General features: G+C 44.8%; 1 protein-coding gene across 2 annotated transcripts in view; it reads left to right on the top strand.

Moving 5' to 3' along the window:
- The window catches only part of LOC119970052 (coiled-coil domain-containing protein 171-like), a 282,328-nt gene that overhangs the window by 163,754 nt on the left and 98,391 nt on the right, over nt 1-20,183 (top strand). For both annotated transcript variants that reach the window (XM_038804011.1, XM_038804010.1), the window contains exons 18-20: nt 722-948; nt 1,991-2,179; nt 4,328-4,519. In XM_038804011.1, the coding sequence (XP_038659939.1) occupies nt 722-948; nt 1,991-2,179; nt 4,328-4,519 (608 nt within the window). The remainder of the gene's footprint in view (nt 1-721; nt 949-1,990; nt 2,180-4,327; nt 4,520-20,183) is intronic.

The raw sequence follows: 20,183 nt of genomic DNA, 5'->3' as shown, positions 1-20,183 counted from the left end.
CCTTGTTTTACCAACCTTATAATAGTGAATACAGTAATTAGTAAACTTGATGAGTTTGCTGCTTTAATTACTTGCTTTTGGCAAATAATCTGGTGTTCATTTCAAGCCTCATATGCTGCAAGGCTGTCTTGCTCCTATATGAACGTCCTATATACACTGTGTTTCACAACCTGCTTTTCTTCATCAGCGCTATGGAATGTATAAACCTTCATTTAATTATGTCTGTTTTTTAGTGTATGGATAGCAACAGATGGATTACGATTTTCTGTGGAATGCAGACCTGACAAAAAGGGGGAAAAACATTTCTTAGACCTTGAAGCCACTCGGAAATGCAGGGTATATAAAGCAGACTAACGGGGTATATGAGGCAGACTAACAAGTGATAATTTCATTTATCTACACAAAACACATTTATTAATTATAAACCTGACAAAACTAGCAGCGAGTAGAACATGTTTGTTGTACTGAGGCCATAAAACCATCATATGAGAAGGATAATTACCAAACTCCATTGGGGAAATAAGTAATTGTGCTAGTAGTAAAATTTTAATTGCCTTAGAATAAAAAGGTAAATTGCAGCTCAACTCCAGACATAAATATCATGGTTTCAGGGATTGTGAGATTTAGTGGAGTTACACATTTTCATGGAAAATGGATTATTTACTGAATGAAATGAAAGAATAGTCCTCTACAAGGTAATTTTATTCTTTCCTTTCTTTAGACCCAAAGCACCTTCTTTCACGCCGTTCAGTGGAGAATGCAGCCAAGGGTTCCTTCACAAAGCTCATGGACAGACTAAGTGTGGAGATGGAAAACGTTCCACTATGGTGTAATCGACAATTTGCATATGGGCACAAAAAATCATTAGTGCAGAAACTGGGTGGTGGCCTATGCAATGCCAATGCCAAGGCGAGGAAAGAGGGACTGCAGGTTACCATGCCCATAAAGGTAATGCTGATAATTCAGTGATTAATCCGTTTACCAACTTGACTCTTTCTACTAATATTGTTAAGCTGAAGTGTGCCGACACACACATTCTTTGCTGAAATAATGTACAGGCATCAACGTTTTAAATTAGTGAAATGCTAATTAGTCCAATTGCCTCATTTCAAATAATCTCTCAGATTTTGACCTTGCATTTTTTAGGATACTGGAATTTATTGAGAAATGCTGCTTGCTTCCCAGTCAAAATGTTGAATTATTTTTATAATTTCTTACGCGTACAGGTAGTAACACGCATTTACTCATTCACAAATTTCCTGTATGGAAGGAGGCAAATTAGGCCATTGTACGTGTGCCTGCGCTCGCCCCACCATGTGGGCTGTTTACTTTAACCCCATTTTCCTGTCATTGGATTGTAGAAATGTTAAATTTAAAACAAGCTATGTATTAACTTATTTTTCGGGTCCAAATTACATGTAGACTTGCACCACAAAATAAAAGAAGCCAATCTCCATGTGGTGGAACAGATTTTAATCCCATGAATAATAAATCTAAGGTTTCCTTTAAAAACATCATAAAATATATTTTTTTGTAGCAGTAAATGCTTTTGATACTCCGTACTACTTTTGATTGAGGGCCCATACTAATTTTACTCTGCAATAACAACCCTGTACAACAAATAAAACCTTTCTTCTGTAATATCCACCTAATTTCTTACAGAATAAATTTCTTTATTGTGTGAAGGTAAACTAACACATGAAATGATCACTGGGCAGGATTGAATGCAGGTTTATCAGCAATAAAAATGTTTAGTTTATAGGAACCTTTGTTTGACTGGTAAGCAAGCTCTACTTCTCAATAAATTGCAGTTTCCTTGGTGCTCAACTCCAGTTTATAAGGTGGCGGTAATTTATTTCAATTATGCAAGACTAACCGAGTCCAGTCAACTTCTGTTTCTTTTAGATTTTGTTTTATATGCTTTTAATTATTTAAACCAGTTTAATGGAAGTTGAAAAGTGTTGATTTTTAACTTTTCGTTCTTTCCCAGCATTATGTAGAAATATTGAAGAAACAGATCCTTGAGTTTACTCAGAGGCTGCATGCAGCAGAAGTCGAGCGTCGCTCGCTGCGTATGGAGCTAACGCAACTCAAAAATTACATGAGTGAGCTGAAAATAGAAAGTGGGAAATCTCAGACCCTTGAACAGCAACTGAGCGACCTCAAGCAGAATATGAAGGTGAACAGTTCCCCACTTTGTGTTATTGGGATTTTTGAAATCTCAAGGTTAAATACAAACTATCTCGTTTCTGGGCATTTTTCCAGGTTTCCAGAAATGCCCTTGCTTAAAATTGTTTGGATTATATAAAAAGTTGTGATTTGATGGCATTAAGATCTTCATCCCATTTGTGCAAACTCAGCCATTGGCACGAAAGTTTGTTTTACTGGAAAAGTTTAATGCAAAGTCAAGAAAGAAGTAGATTGGGTAAAATGTTAATAGTTAACAGAGTGATTTAATTAGAATGTCTCCTAAATGGCACAAATTTATTGGCTTTTCATGCTGCTCTGATTTTTCAGTTTTATGAAGAGAGTTTAGGAGTCTGTTAAATAATAGACACAAGCTAATTTTAGTGTCACTTAGTGAAGTCATAAAAAGTTACTACAGGAACTCATTGAAGCAGTTCTGAAAATCTGTATATATTGGAATTGTGCACAGTACCTTGAAAACACAATACATTTCTTTCTCCAATCAGGATAGCATTTGATTCAGCGTCACAATCCATTTGATCGGTTTTCTCCCAGTTTACTAACTATTAAAATTATGAACCAAAATCATGCATTCATTGATGCTGATCTTACTCAGTTTTTTCTGGATTCTGAACAGAATGATAGATCTTCAGGTTCGAAGAGGGTCCAGGAATAGTCAGAGAGACCAATTGGTAAATGGGCTCGTTGAGAACTAACAGGTCAATGAAGACTCCCTTTCCTGTTGGTTTTTTAAAAGAATCAGCCAGCTGTTATGGCACTTTTACTAATATTAAATTTTTAAAATTTCTAGATTGTTGAAACAAAATTCAAATTCACAAATTACCGTGGTTGGATTTGATTTGTGTAAATATCTACTGAACTACTGTATCCATTGTTGACAAAATTGATGACTTTCAGGAATTTTTGGTCTTGATTAAGGACATGTGGAGGAATCTCGCGTTGGCGGGATGTTTCTGTCCCGCCGACAGCGCACCCCTGCCGCAGGTTTCCCAGCAACGAGGGGGAGCATTAATGGGAAACCCCGTTGACAATGGCGAGAGCAGAAGATCCCACCGGGAAATACCCCGCAGGTTGGGTGGGAAATCCCGTCCCCTACCTTTATTTGCATTTTGCATAATCTATAGTTAGAAAATAATTAAGGGCAAAATTGGATTCTGGCCTTGACATTATACTGATTCACAAATGGACCCCAACGATCGTACCAAAAAATGTAATCTCCTGATGGTGATTATTATGTCAATCATGTACATTATAGCCAAGAAGCTAAGGGTGCTGTAATTGGTTTCTGCAGCCATGGCCTTGGGTTGGGGGGGGGGGGGGGAGGGGGGCTTGATCACTATCCAATCACTCCTGCTGGAAAATGTATGCCTATAGATATTAGAAATGGATTCACGCCCCGACTCCCATCCTCCTCACCCCCGACTCCCCCACCCCGACTCCCCTTCCCATCCTCCTCGCCCCCGATTCCCCCAACCCCGACTCCCCTTCCCATCCTCCTCAGCCCCGACTTCCCCTTTCCACCCTCACCCCGACACCCCCCTCCCTGACCCCCTCCCATCCTCCTCATCCCCGACTCCCCCTCCCATCCTCCTCAGCCCCGACTTCCCCTTTCCATCCTCACCCCGACACCCCCCTCCCCGACCCCCTCCCATCCTCCTCCCCGACCCCCTCCCATCCTCCTCAACCCCGACTCCCCTTCCCATCCTCCTCACCCCCGACCCCCCCATCCTCCTCACCCCGACTCCCCGTCCCAACTTCCTCACCCCCGACTCCCCCTCACAACTTCCTCACCCCGACTCTCCTACATCCTCCCCACCCCCGACCCCCCTCCCATCCTCCTCGCCCCAGACTCCCCGACCACCTTCCCACAAGAATTGTTAACATTCCCTGTTCAGGATCAATTTGATGCCAATTATTAATTATTAAAACTCACTAATGAAGTCAAATTCATCAGAATTTTTAAAAAAACATCAATAATTTTGTTCTACAGATGAAGAGAAGTTGGTTTTATAATCAGATCTAGCTTATCAATGGTATCCATTTGTCACACAAAATCCAAATAATCTTTGAAGAAAGATGAAGTGAGTTGGTGCCTATAGCTGTAAACTTATTCTTGTAGATGCAGAAAATGGTTCCATTTGAGAGATTTGGGAGTATTTGCGAAGAGCTGAATAACGCCTTGCTCAGAGAGCAGCAGGCACAGTTGCTGTTGAATGAGCAGGCACAGCAGATGCAGGAGTTGGGGTTGCAACTGGAGTTACATTCCAATGAAGAAGCGGAAAAGGATCAGACCCTGTCTGAGGCTGTAAAGGTAAGCAGTTCACGGGCTTGTCTCGCATTCTCTTTCAATTTCTAGATGACTTTGTTGCCTTTAATACAGTTCACTGTAAATGTGATGTACCAGTTCCATTGCTTCTTCTATACCAAACTTCACAGCAAAGAAGTACAAAATATGTTCATTTCAATCTTTAAAAAAAAAAGACACAATTAGTTAGTTTCAGGAAAAAGTTAATATTGTGTTATCATATGGTATGGAATACTGAAACAGAACAAAGGTAATTCATGAAAAATTGTGAAATCAGCACAGATACAATCTCCAGAAGAGAAAGAACACTGGAAAAAGTTAAATGATGCGGGCTTATGCATACTGAACAAATGCTGAGAGGGGAGGGGGGGGGGGGGGGGGGGGGAGCAAGTATTGGGAGAGAGATCTCATGTTTTTAGTGAGTCTTGTCAGAATTGATCTCTCCAATGGCTAGACACAATGTAGGGGATTTAAGGGGTGATTGTCACCCACATGAGGAAACATCCGCTCCACGTCGATCCTCTCCAGACTAGTTAGAATAAAAACAAAGGCTCTCTAACTTTCATCCCCACCACACGCTGCATGCCCCATCCATGCCAAATGATGCTGCCTCCTGTCCCTCACCCTCCCCACTGGCCTCTCATACCCTCCATGCCAACGTATACCCTTCCACCCACCCCAAGAGCCCCTGTGCAAACCTAGTGGCAACCCATACCAAACCAATCCCCCTCACTCATTTCCATGGTCCTTTATAGCTCGTTGGCCAACTTAGTGTCAAATCATGCTGAACTATGCTCCCCACCCACTACCCTTTGCCCTTACACCTTCCATATCAAACCACACATTATGCCCCATGGGCAAACCTCAGGAGCCATGCTGAGATTAAATAAGGTTCTAGGTATCTATTGCAGACTTTCCTATTAAACGAAAACACTCTTTATTTATAAAAGCCTATTCCATACATTTAAATCCTTCAAGTACTTAATCCCTTATGAAAGTAAACATTTGTATTCCTAGCCCCACAACAAAGACAGCCAACCCCTTTATAACTACTTGGAGCTGTCAATGAAACTGCGATTTTGCAAGCACCCCAATGTGACAGTTATAGATTGTGGAGGCAATCAAGCAGTACTAATCTTATAATGATAGCTCCGGGATTATGTCAACAACCAGCATTTCATTTTTTTTCCAACTGAGACACGGCAGGATGTTTTATATTTCAAAAGTTAAAGAAGAGGGAATTAAATGCTTGGCAGTCCAGCAGAACCCATCCACCTTCTTGCACATTAACGTCTATTCTTAACAATCCCAAAAGGGTACCTGAACTCTGGTAGGTTCAGACCTTCTCCTCAAACTCATAAATCCCACAAATCATATTTCGGAAAATTCCTGAGTGAGAAAATTCCTTCTGAATGAAGGCAGCTACATGTTTGAATAAGCCACTGCTTCTGGTAACCATGAGTGAAATTTGTCCCCCGTCCCCACCCTGCAGAAATAGTGGGTGCTGGATATGGGGGCCAGACTTGTGGATTTAGGGCACCATTTTAGCTAAGGCACAGTGCCCCTCTGTCTGCCATAAAATTCAGGCGATTATTTTTTTTTTGGTTATGAAATGAAATGAAATGAAAATCGCTTATTGTCACGAGTAGGCTTCAATGAAGTTACTGTGAAAAGCCCCTAGTCGCCACATGCCGGCGCCTGTCCGGGGAGGCTGGTCCGGGTTATAAGAAGAAACTACTGTTAAATTCAACTAACGTTAAAGCCAGCTTAGCATTTTCACGATCAAACGATTGGGATTTGTAAATATTTTGCTTTTCTTAATTAACAGATTATGCTTTTTCATCTGTTTTGCTTCATGCTGTTTTGTTTTCTGCCTGTATATTGCTGCTTTACAAGATTTGCAATGGTGACATACAATGTCTGCTTCAGAAGACTTTTTGAAAGTTGATGGGGATGAAGAAGCGGGACATCCTCCAGAACACTGTGAAATGCAAAGATTGTCTTTTGAAGACGGGCTACACGGAGTTGTTTTCTCTGGAGATGATCTTGAGATTTAAGAGTGCGCTGTGGGATATCCTCTTTGATTTTTTAGCAGTAATCATTGTCGTGTCTCTGTTTTCTCAGGGTCGCTTGCTGATAATCTTTCGTGTGTCGGACAAAATTTAGTTTTACAAAATCTAATCTACATGTCATTGAATATTGTAGATTTTTCAGGAGCATCATTGCAGAGAAATGTTAAATGTATTTTATTGCAATTCCACCCCCCCCCACACTTAACCCTCTCTCCTCCCACCATTCATCCCCCTCTTTCCTCTAACCATCTATCCTCATCTTCTCCCTCTCCTGTAATCCTACTCTCTTCCCCGACTCCCTCATTTTCGCCTTCACCTTCAGCCCCACCACTCTCTTCTACTTTACTTCTCTACCTTCTCCACCCTCCACCCCCTACCCTGTAACCTTTCCTCCTCTCCTCTGCCTTCAGTATACGCTACATCCATGGCCCCTCGCTCGTAGTCCTCCACCCTCGCTTCTTCACTCGCGGCCCCCATCCTCACCCTCCGCCCCTCGCCCACCGCACCTCACCCACCGCCCTCGCACTTCACCCAACGCCCTCTCCCTTCACCCACCACCCTCCTCTCATCGCTGTTGTCCTCCACCCACTGCCGTCTGCCCACCGCCCTCCCTTGCCTGCCTCCTTTGCCTGCCTCCACCTTCGCCTGCAGTCCCCTTGCACTCGCCCATATCCCTCGCCCTGTCCCGCCTCTCTCCCCCACCCCCCTCCTGGGCTGCAATTCCCCGCCCTCATCCACGTCACCCCTGCCTCACCGCTCACCCTTCTTCTGAAGATGTTGACTCACAATCTGCTTAGATTCGGCGAAGCTGCATCCTCCACTCCCTGACCAAAGTGTCCCTTGTTAATTTGTGCCCTCACACAGTGATTATTAGGAGTCTGTTCAGCAGCTGATAGCACAGTTAAGCTCAAATGTGTCCTGAACTGCCAGCTGCAAACCTGCATTATCCAGGCGGGGCTGCTGGATAGTGAACAAAAGAAACCTTGTCTGCTTTCTCTCTCTACCCTGGGACTAGAATCTAGCTGTGGTGCCCATCTACTGCCTGCCTCATATTGATTAACTCAGGAAGATGTTCCTTGTCTGATTCAGTGGCATATCATTCATTCCACTTAGCCAGTATTGCTGAGGCATGCACCCATAGGCTTTGTCAGTCACTTTAATCATAGAAAATAAGTTTATTTAACACAAAATATTAGTGTAAAACCCAAAACAGAACCATTGACAATTTCAATGTTCTGAAATGCATGCGGTACTGAATCAGAATATTTCTACCAGTTTACTAGATTTGCTATACTTCAGATGATTCTAAAAGCCACTCCAGGAAAAGACGCTGTTGTATTTTGAAAGTACAGGCGCTTATTTTTAATTGCTTACCATGCAAACGTTCAGAATTCGCAACAAGTTGGTGTGCGTGATGTCTGAAGATAGAGATTTTGCAGGGTTCTCCTGATCGCTTGTAAATCCAGCAGAATATCAGCAGGATCCCTGGGGAATTCGCATAAACGGCAGTTTACACCTAATGTGGTAGAGGTTCGGCTTTGGGCATGATCAGAAATCCGATGGTTCAAAATTGCACGACTTTCTGGAATTGAATTTCTTGCTCCAGTTTCTCCTCCAAGCCAAAAATAAGTGTTTTTAATTAGAATGTCTACTCATCACCTGAGAGTAACCTGATTTTAAATAGCTGAAAGTAACTTTGGCTTTAAAAAAAAAAAAATTGAATCCTTAATTAATTTTGTTGGTGTACATTCATCAGTTTTCTGGCATATTAAATATTTTTCTACTATTAAAGTTTTTTAAAGGTGCCCATGTGCCTAAAAGAAAATAAATACTTGATTTTAAGAGCCTCTTTGTTGGCCTGCGAAGGAGGATAATTAGTGGAAATTTGCTATGGTGATTAATTCAGCTGCGGGCAGTGCCAGCTTTGTGGACTGAGCTGTTTGCCAGCACTCTTTTAAACTGGGGCAAAAGATCATAGAAACTCCATTTGCACGAGGTGTAATTTACACATTGAAATTCTTTTTTACGCTGATTTTTCCCGATTTGTTTATATTATGAAACTGGCATAACCTAATGGGAACTCCAGGAAAATAGCTCCCCATAATCCTACAACTCTTTGTACAACAGCTATTGATCCAGTTCTTTTCAAATGTATAAAACATATCCAGAATTATCTATCTCTTTTCCAATCAACTGCTAATTGTTAGCTTTTTTTCAGCATTTAAAACTTTAATGGTGTAATGAAACCAGCAGTTTTACACCGTAAGCATTTACATTTATCATGAAACTTTGCACCAATTAATTATGCATTGCATTTGGCGCACAGCATCACTGATCCAAGAAAACATATTATGTGTTGCCTTACCACCAGCACAGTTATATTGTTCTTTTGATATTTAACCTACAGTAAAAATGCCTCACAAAAGTAGCTGGAGTTACAATGTTGGTTTCTGCATGCATCTTATGTTCTTGCTCCACGCCAGGAACTTGCCTGAGTCTGTCCAAAACTCCTTTCGCTTTGGAGTAGAGACAAAGACTTTTCATTTTGCCTTTGTGAGCAGGATTCTAACCCAGGTCCAAGCACGGAGGAACCTTTACTGCAGGAAAAAAATTGTACTACCATGAAGAACAACATGCTAGAACCCTGTGCAATTCAGACGTCAGCACTAGATTTCCTCTGTTGGATGAAATACACTTTGTCAAAATTGTAACATCCACCCTGTCTCGTTACGTAATACTATACTTCTGTGTAATCAAGTCCTCCATATAGGAAGGTACAGGCTCTGATATGCCTTAGGGCTACTTACGTCAATTTGGAAACTGCTGTAAAAAGGTTCAAAGCAAAACAAACCTGTACTCACTAATGATTCGCATGATTTTACAATAGATAAGCCATCTATTTATACCTATGTGGGTTTTGATAAATCTACAGAAACATGATAAACATTAGTCTGTCCTTTGCATGGAAGGAATTTTTTTGGAACGTTACTGAAATTATGGTTCAGGTAACCACATTTTACAAAGTTAAAATTAAATTTTGAGAAGTGAATATTATGCGGAATTATACATACACAACATGTTTTTAATCTATTTCTAATTGGGTCTGTTATGATGGATAGCATTCTCTGCTGCGGTTGTAATATTGTAAATAAGGCAGAATTCTTACATCCTCAAACTTCCATGATTAGCTTATATATCTTTTTCTGAATCTTGGCCGTTGCGTTGTCTTTGATTAAGCTGTGATATCCCAATACTGTGTGCAGTTCAGATTAGTGTAGCTATATTGACCTCTCAGACATACAATTACCAGGCAGTACATTTTTAGTTTAATTTCATCAGGGTTTAATTAGTATACAAATAAAATTTTCCTTATCTTCTTCTCCACCTAATTGGCCTGTCTTTGCTAATGTGTGAAATGTGTGAAAGTGGGCTGTAATTAGGATGACCGGCTTCACCTTTCTCTTTCTAACTTACAATTGCCTGAAGGTCTCAGAACCTTAAAACAGTGCTTTGGATTATTGCTTTGCAATCAGTCTGGTTATCCCATAGGCTTTATCATGAACAGAAGGGCTTTGGGTGCTGCAATTTCCCACTGTAAAGCGGGATCTTCCTCCCTTTGCCCACTAAATGTTTATTGATTATCTCACTGTTCCACGCTCAGCTTCCAACAACTTAATATCAGGTGACAGTCGAGAGAGTTCTTTGAGTAATTAGAGTTGAGCATTGGGGGAACAATTAGGAGCAGAGTTATTAAACTTGATTTATCCTGTTCTCCCCTGTACTGCTTACTGGATATCAAGCCATCACATACTGAGAAGGACCATGAACTCAGGCTTGTTAGAAATTAGTGGGTATCCAACGACTTACCATTATTTTTGTATTACACGAAGGAAGGCAGCAACTTTCAGTTACAAGGTTAAAAATTTCAGAATTGCTAAGTTTGTCAAGGGGTTTAATTAGGCCAGTGTAAAGCATATGATGTGGCTTAGTGAGTAGAGGAAGTCTTTAAATGTTGCTGTCAGTTTTGCACAGGCATGTTATCAGTCACTATGAGAAGTTTTAGTCCACAATAATAACAGTCAGGGGGGAAGAAACTGTATATGATTAATGAACATGTTATGCAAATGTTACCAATCTGCCATATGAAAGAGTTCAAAATGACTTTATCCATTTTGGGAAGATGAGTTTAATGCTTTACAGTGCAGTCCTAATCAGCGAATCACTTCATTTTAATTCTCCATTTAAATTTGTGTTGGTCCCACTGTCCAGAGGAAGGAATATTATAGGGCTGATCTGATTTGGAGATTTTGTTCATTATCATAGACTCACAGACTGTACAATGCAGAAGGAGGCCATTTGGCCCATCAAGTCTGCACCAGCCCTTGGGAAGAGCACACTACTTAAGCCCATTGTTGAATTGCTTCTGGACTCTCAAGTGTAGAAATATATTTTTTTAAAGTCTGATGCAGTTAATACCAATGCCAGCTCTGTGTCCAGTGTGTTGGTTCAAATGTCCTTTCAGAAGTTCAGATACCAAATGGGTAGTGGACAACCTTTCCAAAAGCACATCTTCAGAAACAAACTTCCACATATGAGCAAAATATGAGACGTTTTCTGTGTAACAAAATAACCTTCAGCATGAATCCAGGATATCTGTCTGGCCTGAGGGGCATATACGTGTACCTGCAGTGGACTGAAGTAATAAGGGTCATTGTTTGTCAAGTACGTGGCTGAGGGTGATGCACCAAGAAGTGGCACCATTTTAATCTTGCTAGTATGGCCTCGATGCTTGCAGAGTCTACAGAATTGCCTTCGGGGTTCATTACTGATGTTTTTGGAATCCAAGTGCAACTTGCTACCCAGGGAAACCTATTTCACAGATAACCTGGCCTATATACTTCAGCAAAAGCAGAATGCCCTCTTATCCAGACCCTCCTGGCTTCAGAGATAAAAAGAAACACTACAGAACCAAGAGACTGGTTCCTCTGCCTGCAGATTGAAACAGAATTGGCTGTATTACTCGAACAAGCTGCAGAAATTCCCAATATGGGACTGATGTCACACCAATACACTCGAGAGTGCTCTTGTAGTAGTGGGGAAGTGAGAGACACATTGCTGGACAAAATTAAAAGGAGCTTTATTTTCCATGTTACTGTGATCCAACAGGAGTGTTTTCAAAGTGATTTCTTAGCCCCGAGATATTTCGTTTTAAGGAGTATAAAAAATCCAGTGAATATACAATTGAAAAATTAACTAGAATGATTACTTCATCCAAAAGTGTATGAAGCAGAGAGACTTGAAAAGCTAATCAAAATGTATATATAAAACGGTGCAATTCAAACTTAAAAACAGAAACTCTAGTCTGTTAGACAAAATAGTTAGTGATTGGCACCTTGTTGGGTGCACCATTTAACCTGAATCTGTGCTCATCTTAAGTGCTACCCTTGGTATGTTATAGAAATATGACTGACTGTTCAGCACCATTTTTAGACAGCAATCCGGAAGTGAATTACAAGTTTATTGAAGATATTTAATAAGTCAAAGTGGATATTAAAATGCAGCAGGCGGTATTCTCCGTAGCCCGGCGCCGAACTCGGGAACGGCGATCAGGTGGAGAATGGCTTCTGATGCTGCAATTGGGGCAGGCGGCGGTTTGACATCAGTTTGCGATGCTCCGCTTCCTCCAAATCGCCATCATTCGGCCGCGTGCAGGCACAACGCAGTTGGCTCGTCATCAGCCGGCCCGCACGCGATGCTCTGCCTCCGATGGGCCGTGTTCCCGACGTGTCCAGCGCCGTCACACTCGGCCGAGATCCATACCGCTGACCAGGGGGCTACTGCTAGGGCTGGGGGGGTGTGGTGGGGGGTAGCCAGGGTGTGGGCTGTGGGGTCGGGGTGGGCGGGTACACAGTCCAGCACGGCCAGCACCATGTATTCCGGATGCTACAGGGGGGTGTAGGTGTGCGTGGATGCAACTTGTCAGCCCTGCGCATGCACGGCAAGTGACCCGGAGATTTTCCTGCCGTTCTCCGTGCGATACGCGGGTGTTTTACACGGCGCCGGTGCTAGCATCTCACGGAAATGGTGAGGCGTTTGTGCCAATTTTCCCGTCGTGAAACACCACCGGTCCTTCATTGGTGACGGCACAGTCGCAGGAGCGGAGAATCCAGCCCAACATCTTTCACTTTCACAGGAGAAAAGAATAGGATCTGTATCTGAATACCCAAAGCATTCACAACAAAGCAGATGAATTGTCAGCTTAAATGAAAATGTATAACCTGATAGCTTCACAGAGGCATGTCTTCAGGGTGTCCAAGGCTGGGCCCTGATTATTCAAGGATGATTGACATTTGGAAGAACAAGAAGCTTGGAAAATGTGATGGGATAGCTCTATTAATTAGGATGATAATGCAATAGTGAGCGATGACCTTGGTTCTAAAAATCTAAATATAGAATCAGATTGGGTAGAGATAAGAAATAGCAACAGTAGGAAGTCACATGGAAGTAACTTAAGCCTCCTAACTAACTACTGTTAATATGTAGGGCAGTTACTTCAGAGGAGTATGCAGGAACAAAGAATGGTGACTTGTAAGAAAAATGTGGCAATAATCATGGAGGATTTTAATCTGCACACATTGACTAAATCAGATTGACAAAGGTAGCCTGGAAGACGAGTTATTTGTGTTTTGGGGATAATTTATTGGCTACTGTAGACCTGGTAGTGTGCAATGAAGCAGATTATTAATCTTGTGGTAAAGGAGCCACTCGGTAGCAGTGATCATCGCCATGATTACATTTTCAATTCAGTTTGAGGGTGGGAAATGTGGGTCTAAGAGTAGAGTTTTAAACTTAATTAAGTGCAATTACAGAGGTATGAGGACTGAGTTGGCTAAAGTGAACTGGAGAATAGGTTAAAAGGTAGTAGAGTAAAGAAACTGTGCTAGATGTTTAAGAAGATATTCCATAACTCTCAGCAAACACTTATTCCACTTAGAAATAAATATTCCAGGAAAAGGATGCAACATCCATGGGTAGCTAAGAAAGATAAATATAGTACTAAATATTGCAAAGATTAGTGGTAGGTCAGAAGATTGGACACATTTTATAAATCAGCAAAGAATGCTATACAATTAATTCGGAGGAAAGAAATGAGAGTATGAGAAAAAGCGAGCTAGAAATATAAAAACAGATGGTAAAAGTTTCTGTAAGTATTTAAAAAGGAAAAGAGTAACTAAAGTGAGAATTGGTCTTTTTAGAGGGTGAAACTGGTGAATCAATAATGTGAAACAAGGAAATGGCGGAAGTGTTGAACAAATATTTTGGATATGTCTTCACTGAAAAAGAAACAAAAAAACAAGAATACTTGAAAATCAAGAGGTAAAAGGGAAAAGTGAAACTTAAAATAATCACGAGGGAAGAGATACTGGGAAAATTCCCAGAACAAAAGGAAATGTCTAGTCTGTATTTACTGCTCCGAATGTGGTCTCTACATTGGGGAGATTAAACGCAGACGGGGTGACTGCTTTGTGGAACACCTTTGCTTAGCCTGAAAGCATGACCCCCATCCTCCTTGTCGCTTGGCGCTTGGTATTTCAACTCCGCATCTTGCTCTCATGTCCGATTGCCTGTTGCAATGCTCCAGGAAAGCCCAACGCAAACTGGAGGAGCAGGGCGCCCCTTCCGATTAGGCACATTACAGCCCTCAGGACTTCGCATTGATTTCAACAACTATAGACTGTGACCTATCTTCTTCATCTTGACCCTTTTTTCATATCCAAAATAATTTTGTCCCAGTGCAAACCCCCCCCCCCCCCACCCCTCCTCCCGCACACACACATACACACACACACACACACACACACTGGGCCATCTGCCATTTGTTCTTCAGTTTTGCTTTCATTGAACACTCATCTTTATTCTCCCATTAACACATTTTAATATCTTGGCTTTACGCCGCTTTCAACTCCTGCTCCCAACGTTAACACTTCCTCTCTATCTTGGCCAACACAACTTTGTTGCAATCTCTCTTCGCCCCCACCAATCACTTACCTTCTACACACTCTTATACAGCGTGTACTTCACCGCACTTTTTCGTCTCTTTAGCTCCGAAGAAGAGTTACATAAACTCGAAATGCTGGCCGGAATTCTCCATTTGAGGGACTAAGGGCTGGATTCTCCGGCCGTGTTTATCCGGCGACCGGAGAATCCCGCCTGAGTGTCAATTGACTTTTCCATTCTACGTGGCTCGCCCGTGGGGTTCTTACGGCAGACGGGGCGGGAGAATCCAACCGTAAGTGTTCCCGCCGAGACTGAACAGTGTGCCATTCGCACTTCCGTTGGCGGCGCTATTCGGTAAGCGGGTCAGGACGTGCTAATGGGCCAGCACTTTGCCGACGGGAATTCCAAGCAATTCCCATCCCAATGAGAATAGTAACCGCTGTGGCCAGCATCAGCAGCCACCAAGATGGCTCACAGAAGACCTGCTCCCCCGCTGAGGTCAGGACTCCGAGGTGGACCCGTAGTTCCATGCCACCCTCTTTCCCAGGGTGGGCTGCAGATTCGAGCCCACCCTCCTGAACAGCACCTGGGAGGTGGTGACAGAGGCCGTCAGCACTGCCAGCCTCACCAGGTGGAGACAGCTGGTGAACCAGAGGGGTGGGGTCACTGGTGAGTCCTCTGCCCTGAGAGGGGCAGGTGCCTTTTGCTTGGGGTGAGCTCTGCTGATTCCCTGCTCCCTCTGCAGTGGGGCAGCGATCATACTCCACACTTTGTGGATCTGATGTTGGAGCTGGGACCTGCTCAACAAACCCGTGGCGATTGGACACGCCGTTGCTCATGGATAAGGGATTCTGTGAGCGTGTATCCTCCGCCATTGGGGAGCACATGGAGTTCAATAGGAACGGGCAGTTTCCGTTTCCGCGCTGTGGGAGGCTCTGAAGGCGGACGTTAGGCGAGAGATAATGGACACAATCTAGCGGAAACATTTCTCAGTGTGATAGCGAGTGGGAAATGCCGGGTGCTTCCGACAGCCGACGCGGAGAGGCTGTCACTGGTATCTAACATCAATTAGGGCACTTAATGATGTCTCATGGGCTTCACGCTGCAAATGACTGTCCTGCTGGCTGATTGGCTGGGAAAGCATCCGGCAGCTGCCCGCTAACGAGGGGGAGCAGCACTTAAATCGATCTCACAGAGCAGACCCCAGACAGCACGCCGCCATGTTACCGTACAGACCAGCCCCACGATTCGGAGATGCCAGCCTGGTCAAACTAATGGACGCGGCCGAGCCCAGACAGGACACACTGTTCCCCCAATGGGCTTGAAGGGTCAGCCACAGGACAGCCAGTCCCGCCTGGGAGGACGTCAGCTCGGGGAGTGTGACCAGGAGGACTGGTACCCATTACCGCAAGAAGCTCAACGGCACATGCTGTCCGTTACGTGTTCGAATGACTAGCAACGCTTGTTCAACTTGGGCTGTTTCCGGCCTCCCCCTCTGGGTCCCTCCCTGGCCTGATGGACGGTCAGGTCCTCAGGCTGTGGGGTGGGGCCCTGCACATGGGCTGGATTCTCAAGCCTCTGTCGATGCTGCTGCCGCCGCCTTCTCCAATGTCTGGCTGCCTGGCCTGCCAGCAGCACCGCGAGGGCATCTTCTGCGGGGTCCAAGGTATCATCCATTATGTAGTATCTGTAAGGAATTGGAGGGTGTGAGACTGCTGTGGCTGCCACCCCGGATCCCCAAGACCCCCCCCCCCCCCCCCCCCCCCCCCCACCCTCACATCCTCTGCCATCTCTCAGGGTGTGGAGATGCCGGCGTTGGACTGGGGTGAGCACAGTAAGAAGTCTTACAACACCAGGTTAAAGTCCAACAGGTTTGTTTCAAACACGAGCTTTCGGAGCACTGCTCCTTCCTCAGGTGAATGGAGACGTATGTTCCAGAAACATTAATATAGACAAAGTCAGAGATGCCGGACAATTTTTGGAATGCGAGCATTTGCGGGTAATCAAATCATTACAGATCCAGAGAGAGGGATAATCACAGGTTAAAGAGGTGTGAATTGTCTCAAACCAGGACAGTTGGTAGGATTTTGCAAGTCCAGGCCAGATGGTGGGGGGTGAATGTAATGCGACATGAATCCAAGATCCCGGTTGAGGCCGCACTCATGCGTGCGGAACTTAGCTATAAGTTTTTGCTCGGCAATGATGTGTTGAAGGCTGCGAAGAAGATGTCGTAGTTTCTCCACCCCAGGAAAGTACTGGACGACGAAGGGTACTCTGTCAGTGGTATCCCGTGTTTGTCTTCTGAGGAGGTCGGTGCAGTTTTTTGCTGTGGCGCGTTGGAACTGTCGATCGATGAGGTGTCTGTTACGCTCCTGCTCGTCTGAGCAGATCCTGTATACACGGAGGGCTTGTCCATAGGGGATGGCTTCTTTAATGTGTTTTGGGTAAAAGCTGGAGAAGTGGAGCATCGTGAGGTTATCTGTGGGCTTGCGGTAAAGCGAAGTGCCGAGGTGGCCGTCCTTGATGGAGATGAGTGTGTCCAAGAATGCAACAGAATTTGGAGAATAGCCAATGGTGAGTCTGATGGTGGGATGGAATTTATTGATCTCATCGTGTAGTCGTTTCAGTGATTCTTCGCTGTGGGTCCAAAGGAAAAAAATGTCATCGATGTATCTGGTGTATAAAGTCGGTTGAAGGTCCTGTGGAGTGAGGAAGTCTTGTTCAAACTTGTGCATGAAGATCTTGGCATATTGAGGTGCGAATCTGGTCCCCATGGCTGTTCCGTGTGTCTGGATGAAGAATTTGTTGTCGAAGGTGAAGACGTTGTGATCTAGAATGAAGCGGATGAGTTGCAGAATTGCGTCTGGAGATTGGCAGTTGTCAGTGTTGAGTACTGAGGCTGTTGCAGCAATGCCGTCGTCATGGGGGATGCTGGTGTAGAGTGCCGAGACATCCATTGTGACGAGGAATGCTCCTGGTTCAACTGGTCCATGGGTGCTGAGTTTCTGTAGGAAGTCCGTCATGTCGCGACAGAAGCTGGGTGTACCTTGTACGATGGGTTTCAAGATGCCCTCGATGTGGCCAGAGAGGTTCTCACACAGGGTCCCATTGCCTGAAACGATAGGACGGCCTGGTGTGTTGGCCTTGTGTATTTTCGGGAGGCAGTAGAGATCGCCAATGCGGGGATTACGTGGGATGAGAGCACGTAGGGTGTTCTGAAGGTTTGGATCCAAGGTCTTGATCAGTCTGTTTAGTTGGCGGATGTGTTCTTTGGTTGGATCTGCGGGTTACTGTCTGTAGTGTTCCTATTGAGTTGTCGGTATGCTTCTTTGCAGTAGTCCGTTCTGTTCAGTATGACGGTGGCTGCTCCTTTGCCTGCTGGTTTGATGACGATGTTGCGGTTGGCCTTGAGAGTGTGGATGGCGTTGCGTTGTGCTTGGGTGACGTTCTGCCTTGTGAATGCGACTGATGAATCTGGCATTGACACGACTCCTGACGGCTTGAGCATACATGTCGAGTCTAGGGCAGCGGCCTTCCGGAGGGGTCCAATTCAACTCTTTCCTTTTCGGTTGCTGCACCGCAAATCTCGCGGTCTGCTGTTCCGGTTCATTGGTTGTCTCCTTGGGTTCGCTGACGGCCTCTTGCCGTCTGTGGAAGAATTCCAGGAGCCTCAGTCGCCTGATGAATTCCTCCGTGTCTGCCGCGAGACTGATGGGGTCCATTTTGGTGGTGGTGCAGAAATTGAGCCCTCTGCTGAGGACTTCGATTTTGTCTGGTTGAAGGGTGTAGTCCGCCAAGTTGACAATATATTTCCCTGTATTGTTTTCTACTGTGGTACCGGGGGAGGCTTGGTTGCTGCTGGTGCTGATGCCGAGTTTCTCAAGCTTCCTGTTCTTGGTGTGCATATAGGTGGCGTAGTATCGTTGTCTCATCTGTTCGGCGGTGTTACGCAGCTGGTCTGCTGTGTCCTAAGCGCAAGTTGAGAATATGGCCTCTATCTTGGTTTCCAGGTTGCGCCGTCTGCTGTAGAGCTGGCGTACGAGGTGGTTGAGGAGTGCGAGAGAGGTGCGACGGCAGAGTCTCTCAGCGTAGTCTGTGTTGTAGGTCGCCTTGAGTGGCTTTGTGATCTGTCGCCCTTTCGGGATCTTGTCTGCTTTTTTGCATCTTTGTAGAAACTTAATGTCAGCGTCTATATGCGTGATCTTCCTGGAGCTCCTCTCCACTTTGAGCCGGCAGTTTGGTCGTCTCTCAGGGTGCCATCCAACACGCCCTGCACATGCACCCCCGGCCACAGCAGTGGCTGCTGGGCACAAAACCCCAGATCCTGTACCCCAGACACCCGCTGGAAACGTGACCTGTACTGGGCGCTGGTTCGCTCCCCAGTCCCCAATCCCAATCTCTGGTCGTTGGGATGTCTCCAGTGCTGAGGCCCAGCTCTTGGATGCTCTAATGTTGGCTGCTGCCACCCCTGGGGTTCAGGACAAGTCCTCACAGCCTGATTGGGATGCTAGATATTAACAACCGCCTGCATTATGGCACATGTACCCACGGGAACTACTTGGGAACTGTGAAGTTACTAGAATTGCCTTCACGTTAATAAGATGGAGATTGATTTTAATTAGTGAAGGAAAAGATTTTGAAATGCCACCCCCCATCCCGGCCTAGGCAAACCCCCCCCCCCCCCCCCAAACGCCAATTTCCCGATTGGGAGTCCTTTTGAGCCTTCTCCCCACCTCATAAAGAGCAGGGTATCCCTGGCCCCGATGCAACCTGGCACATGGGCACCTTGGCAGTACCAGCCTAGCATCCTGGCAGTGCCCCTGTCAACCAGAAAATGTTTCCTGGGCACTCTTGAGTGCCCAGGGTGCCAGGCTGGCAATGCCAAGGTGCCAGGTGGCATCGAGGGTGCCAGGGTACCACACTGCCCGGAGCCCGACAACTTGGGGGCCTCTGATCACCTGGGGACAGCCCAAGTTCTGTCACGCCTGGACCATGTTTGTGGAAACTAGTGCTAAACGAAGCCGTGGCGACGTCTCCCAGGCATGGCCGTTCGATCTGGCGCCTTGGGAAACTCCAGCGCAGACATGTTCAAGTGAGGCTCACTGCTGACTTAAATAAGCAAATCTGAATCCCGCACGATCGCACCCAATGCTTCTGAAACCGGTTGAGTTGACTTCTGATTTACAGGAGCTACAGTAAAATTATGCTATTCACTTCACTGGCAAACTTTGAAAGAACAGAGACAAATTAAAAATATAAATTTTTATTAGAAGGTACCTGAGTTGAGGAAAAGTTTAACTGCTTTAAAATTACTACCTGGTATCTCTCAGCATCGATTGCTGATAATAGTCAATAGTCAACAGGGGCTGTTTAGCACAGGGCTAAATCGCTGGCTTTGAAAGCAGACCAAGCAGGCCAGCAGCACGGTTCGATTCCCGTAACAGCCCCCCCCCCCCCCGAACAGGCGCCGGAATGTGGCAACTAGGGGCGTTTCACAGTAACTTCATTTGAAGCCTACTCGTGACAACAAGCGATTTTCATTTCATTTCATATATACACAGTTTAACACTCAGCTGATATATTTCCTATTATATGTGAGG

The sequence above is a fragment of the Scyliorhinus canicula genome, chromosome 8 (assembly GCF_902713615.1).
Source record: "Scyliorhinus canicula chromosome 8, sScyCan1.1, whole genome shotgun sequence".
Classification (NCBI taxonomy): domain Eukaryota; kingdom Metazoa; phylum Chordata; class Chondrichthyes; order Carcharhiniformes; family Scyliorhinidae; genus Scyliorhinus; species Scyliorhinus canicula.
This window is presented reverse-complemented; position numbering and strand designations above follow the sequence as displayed.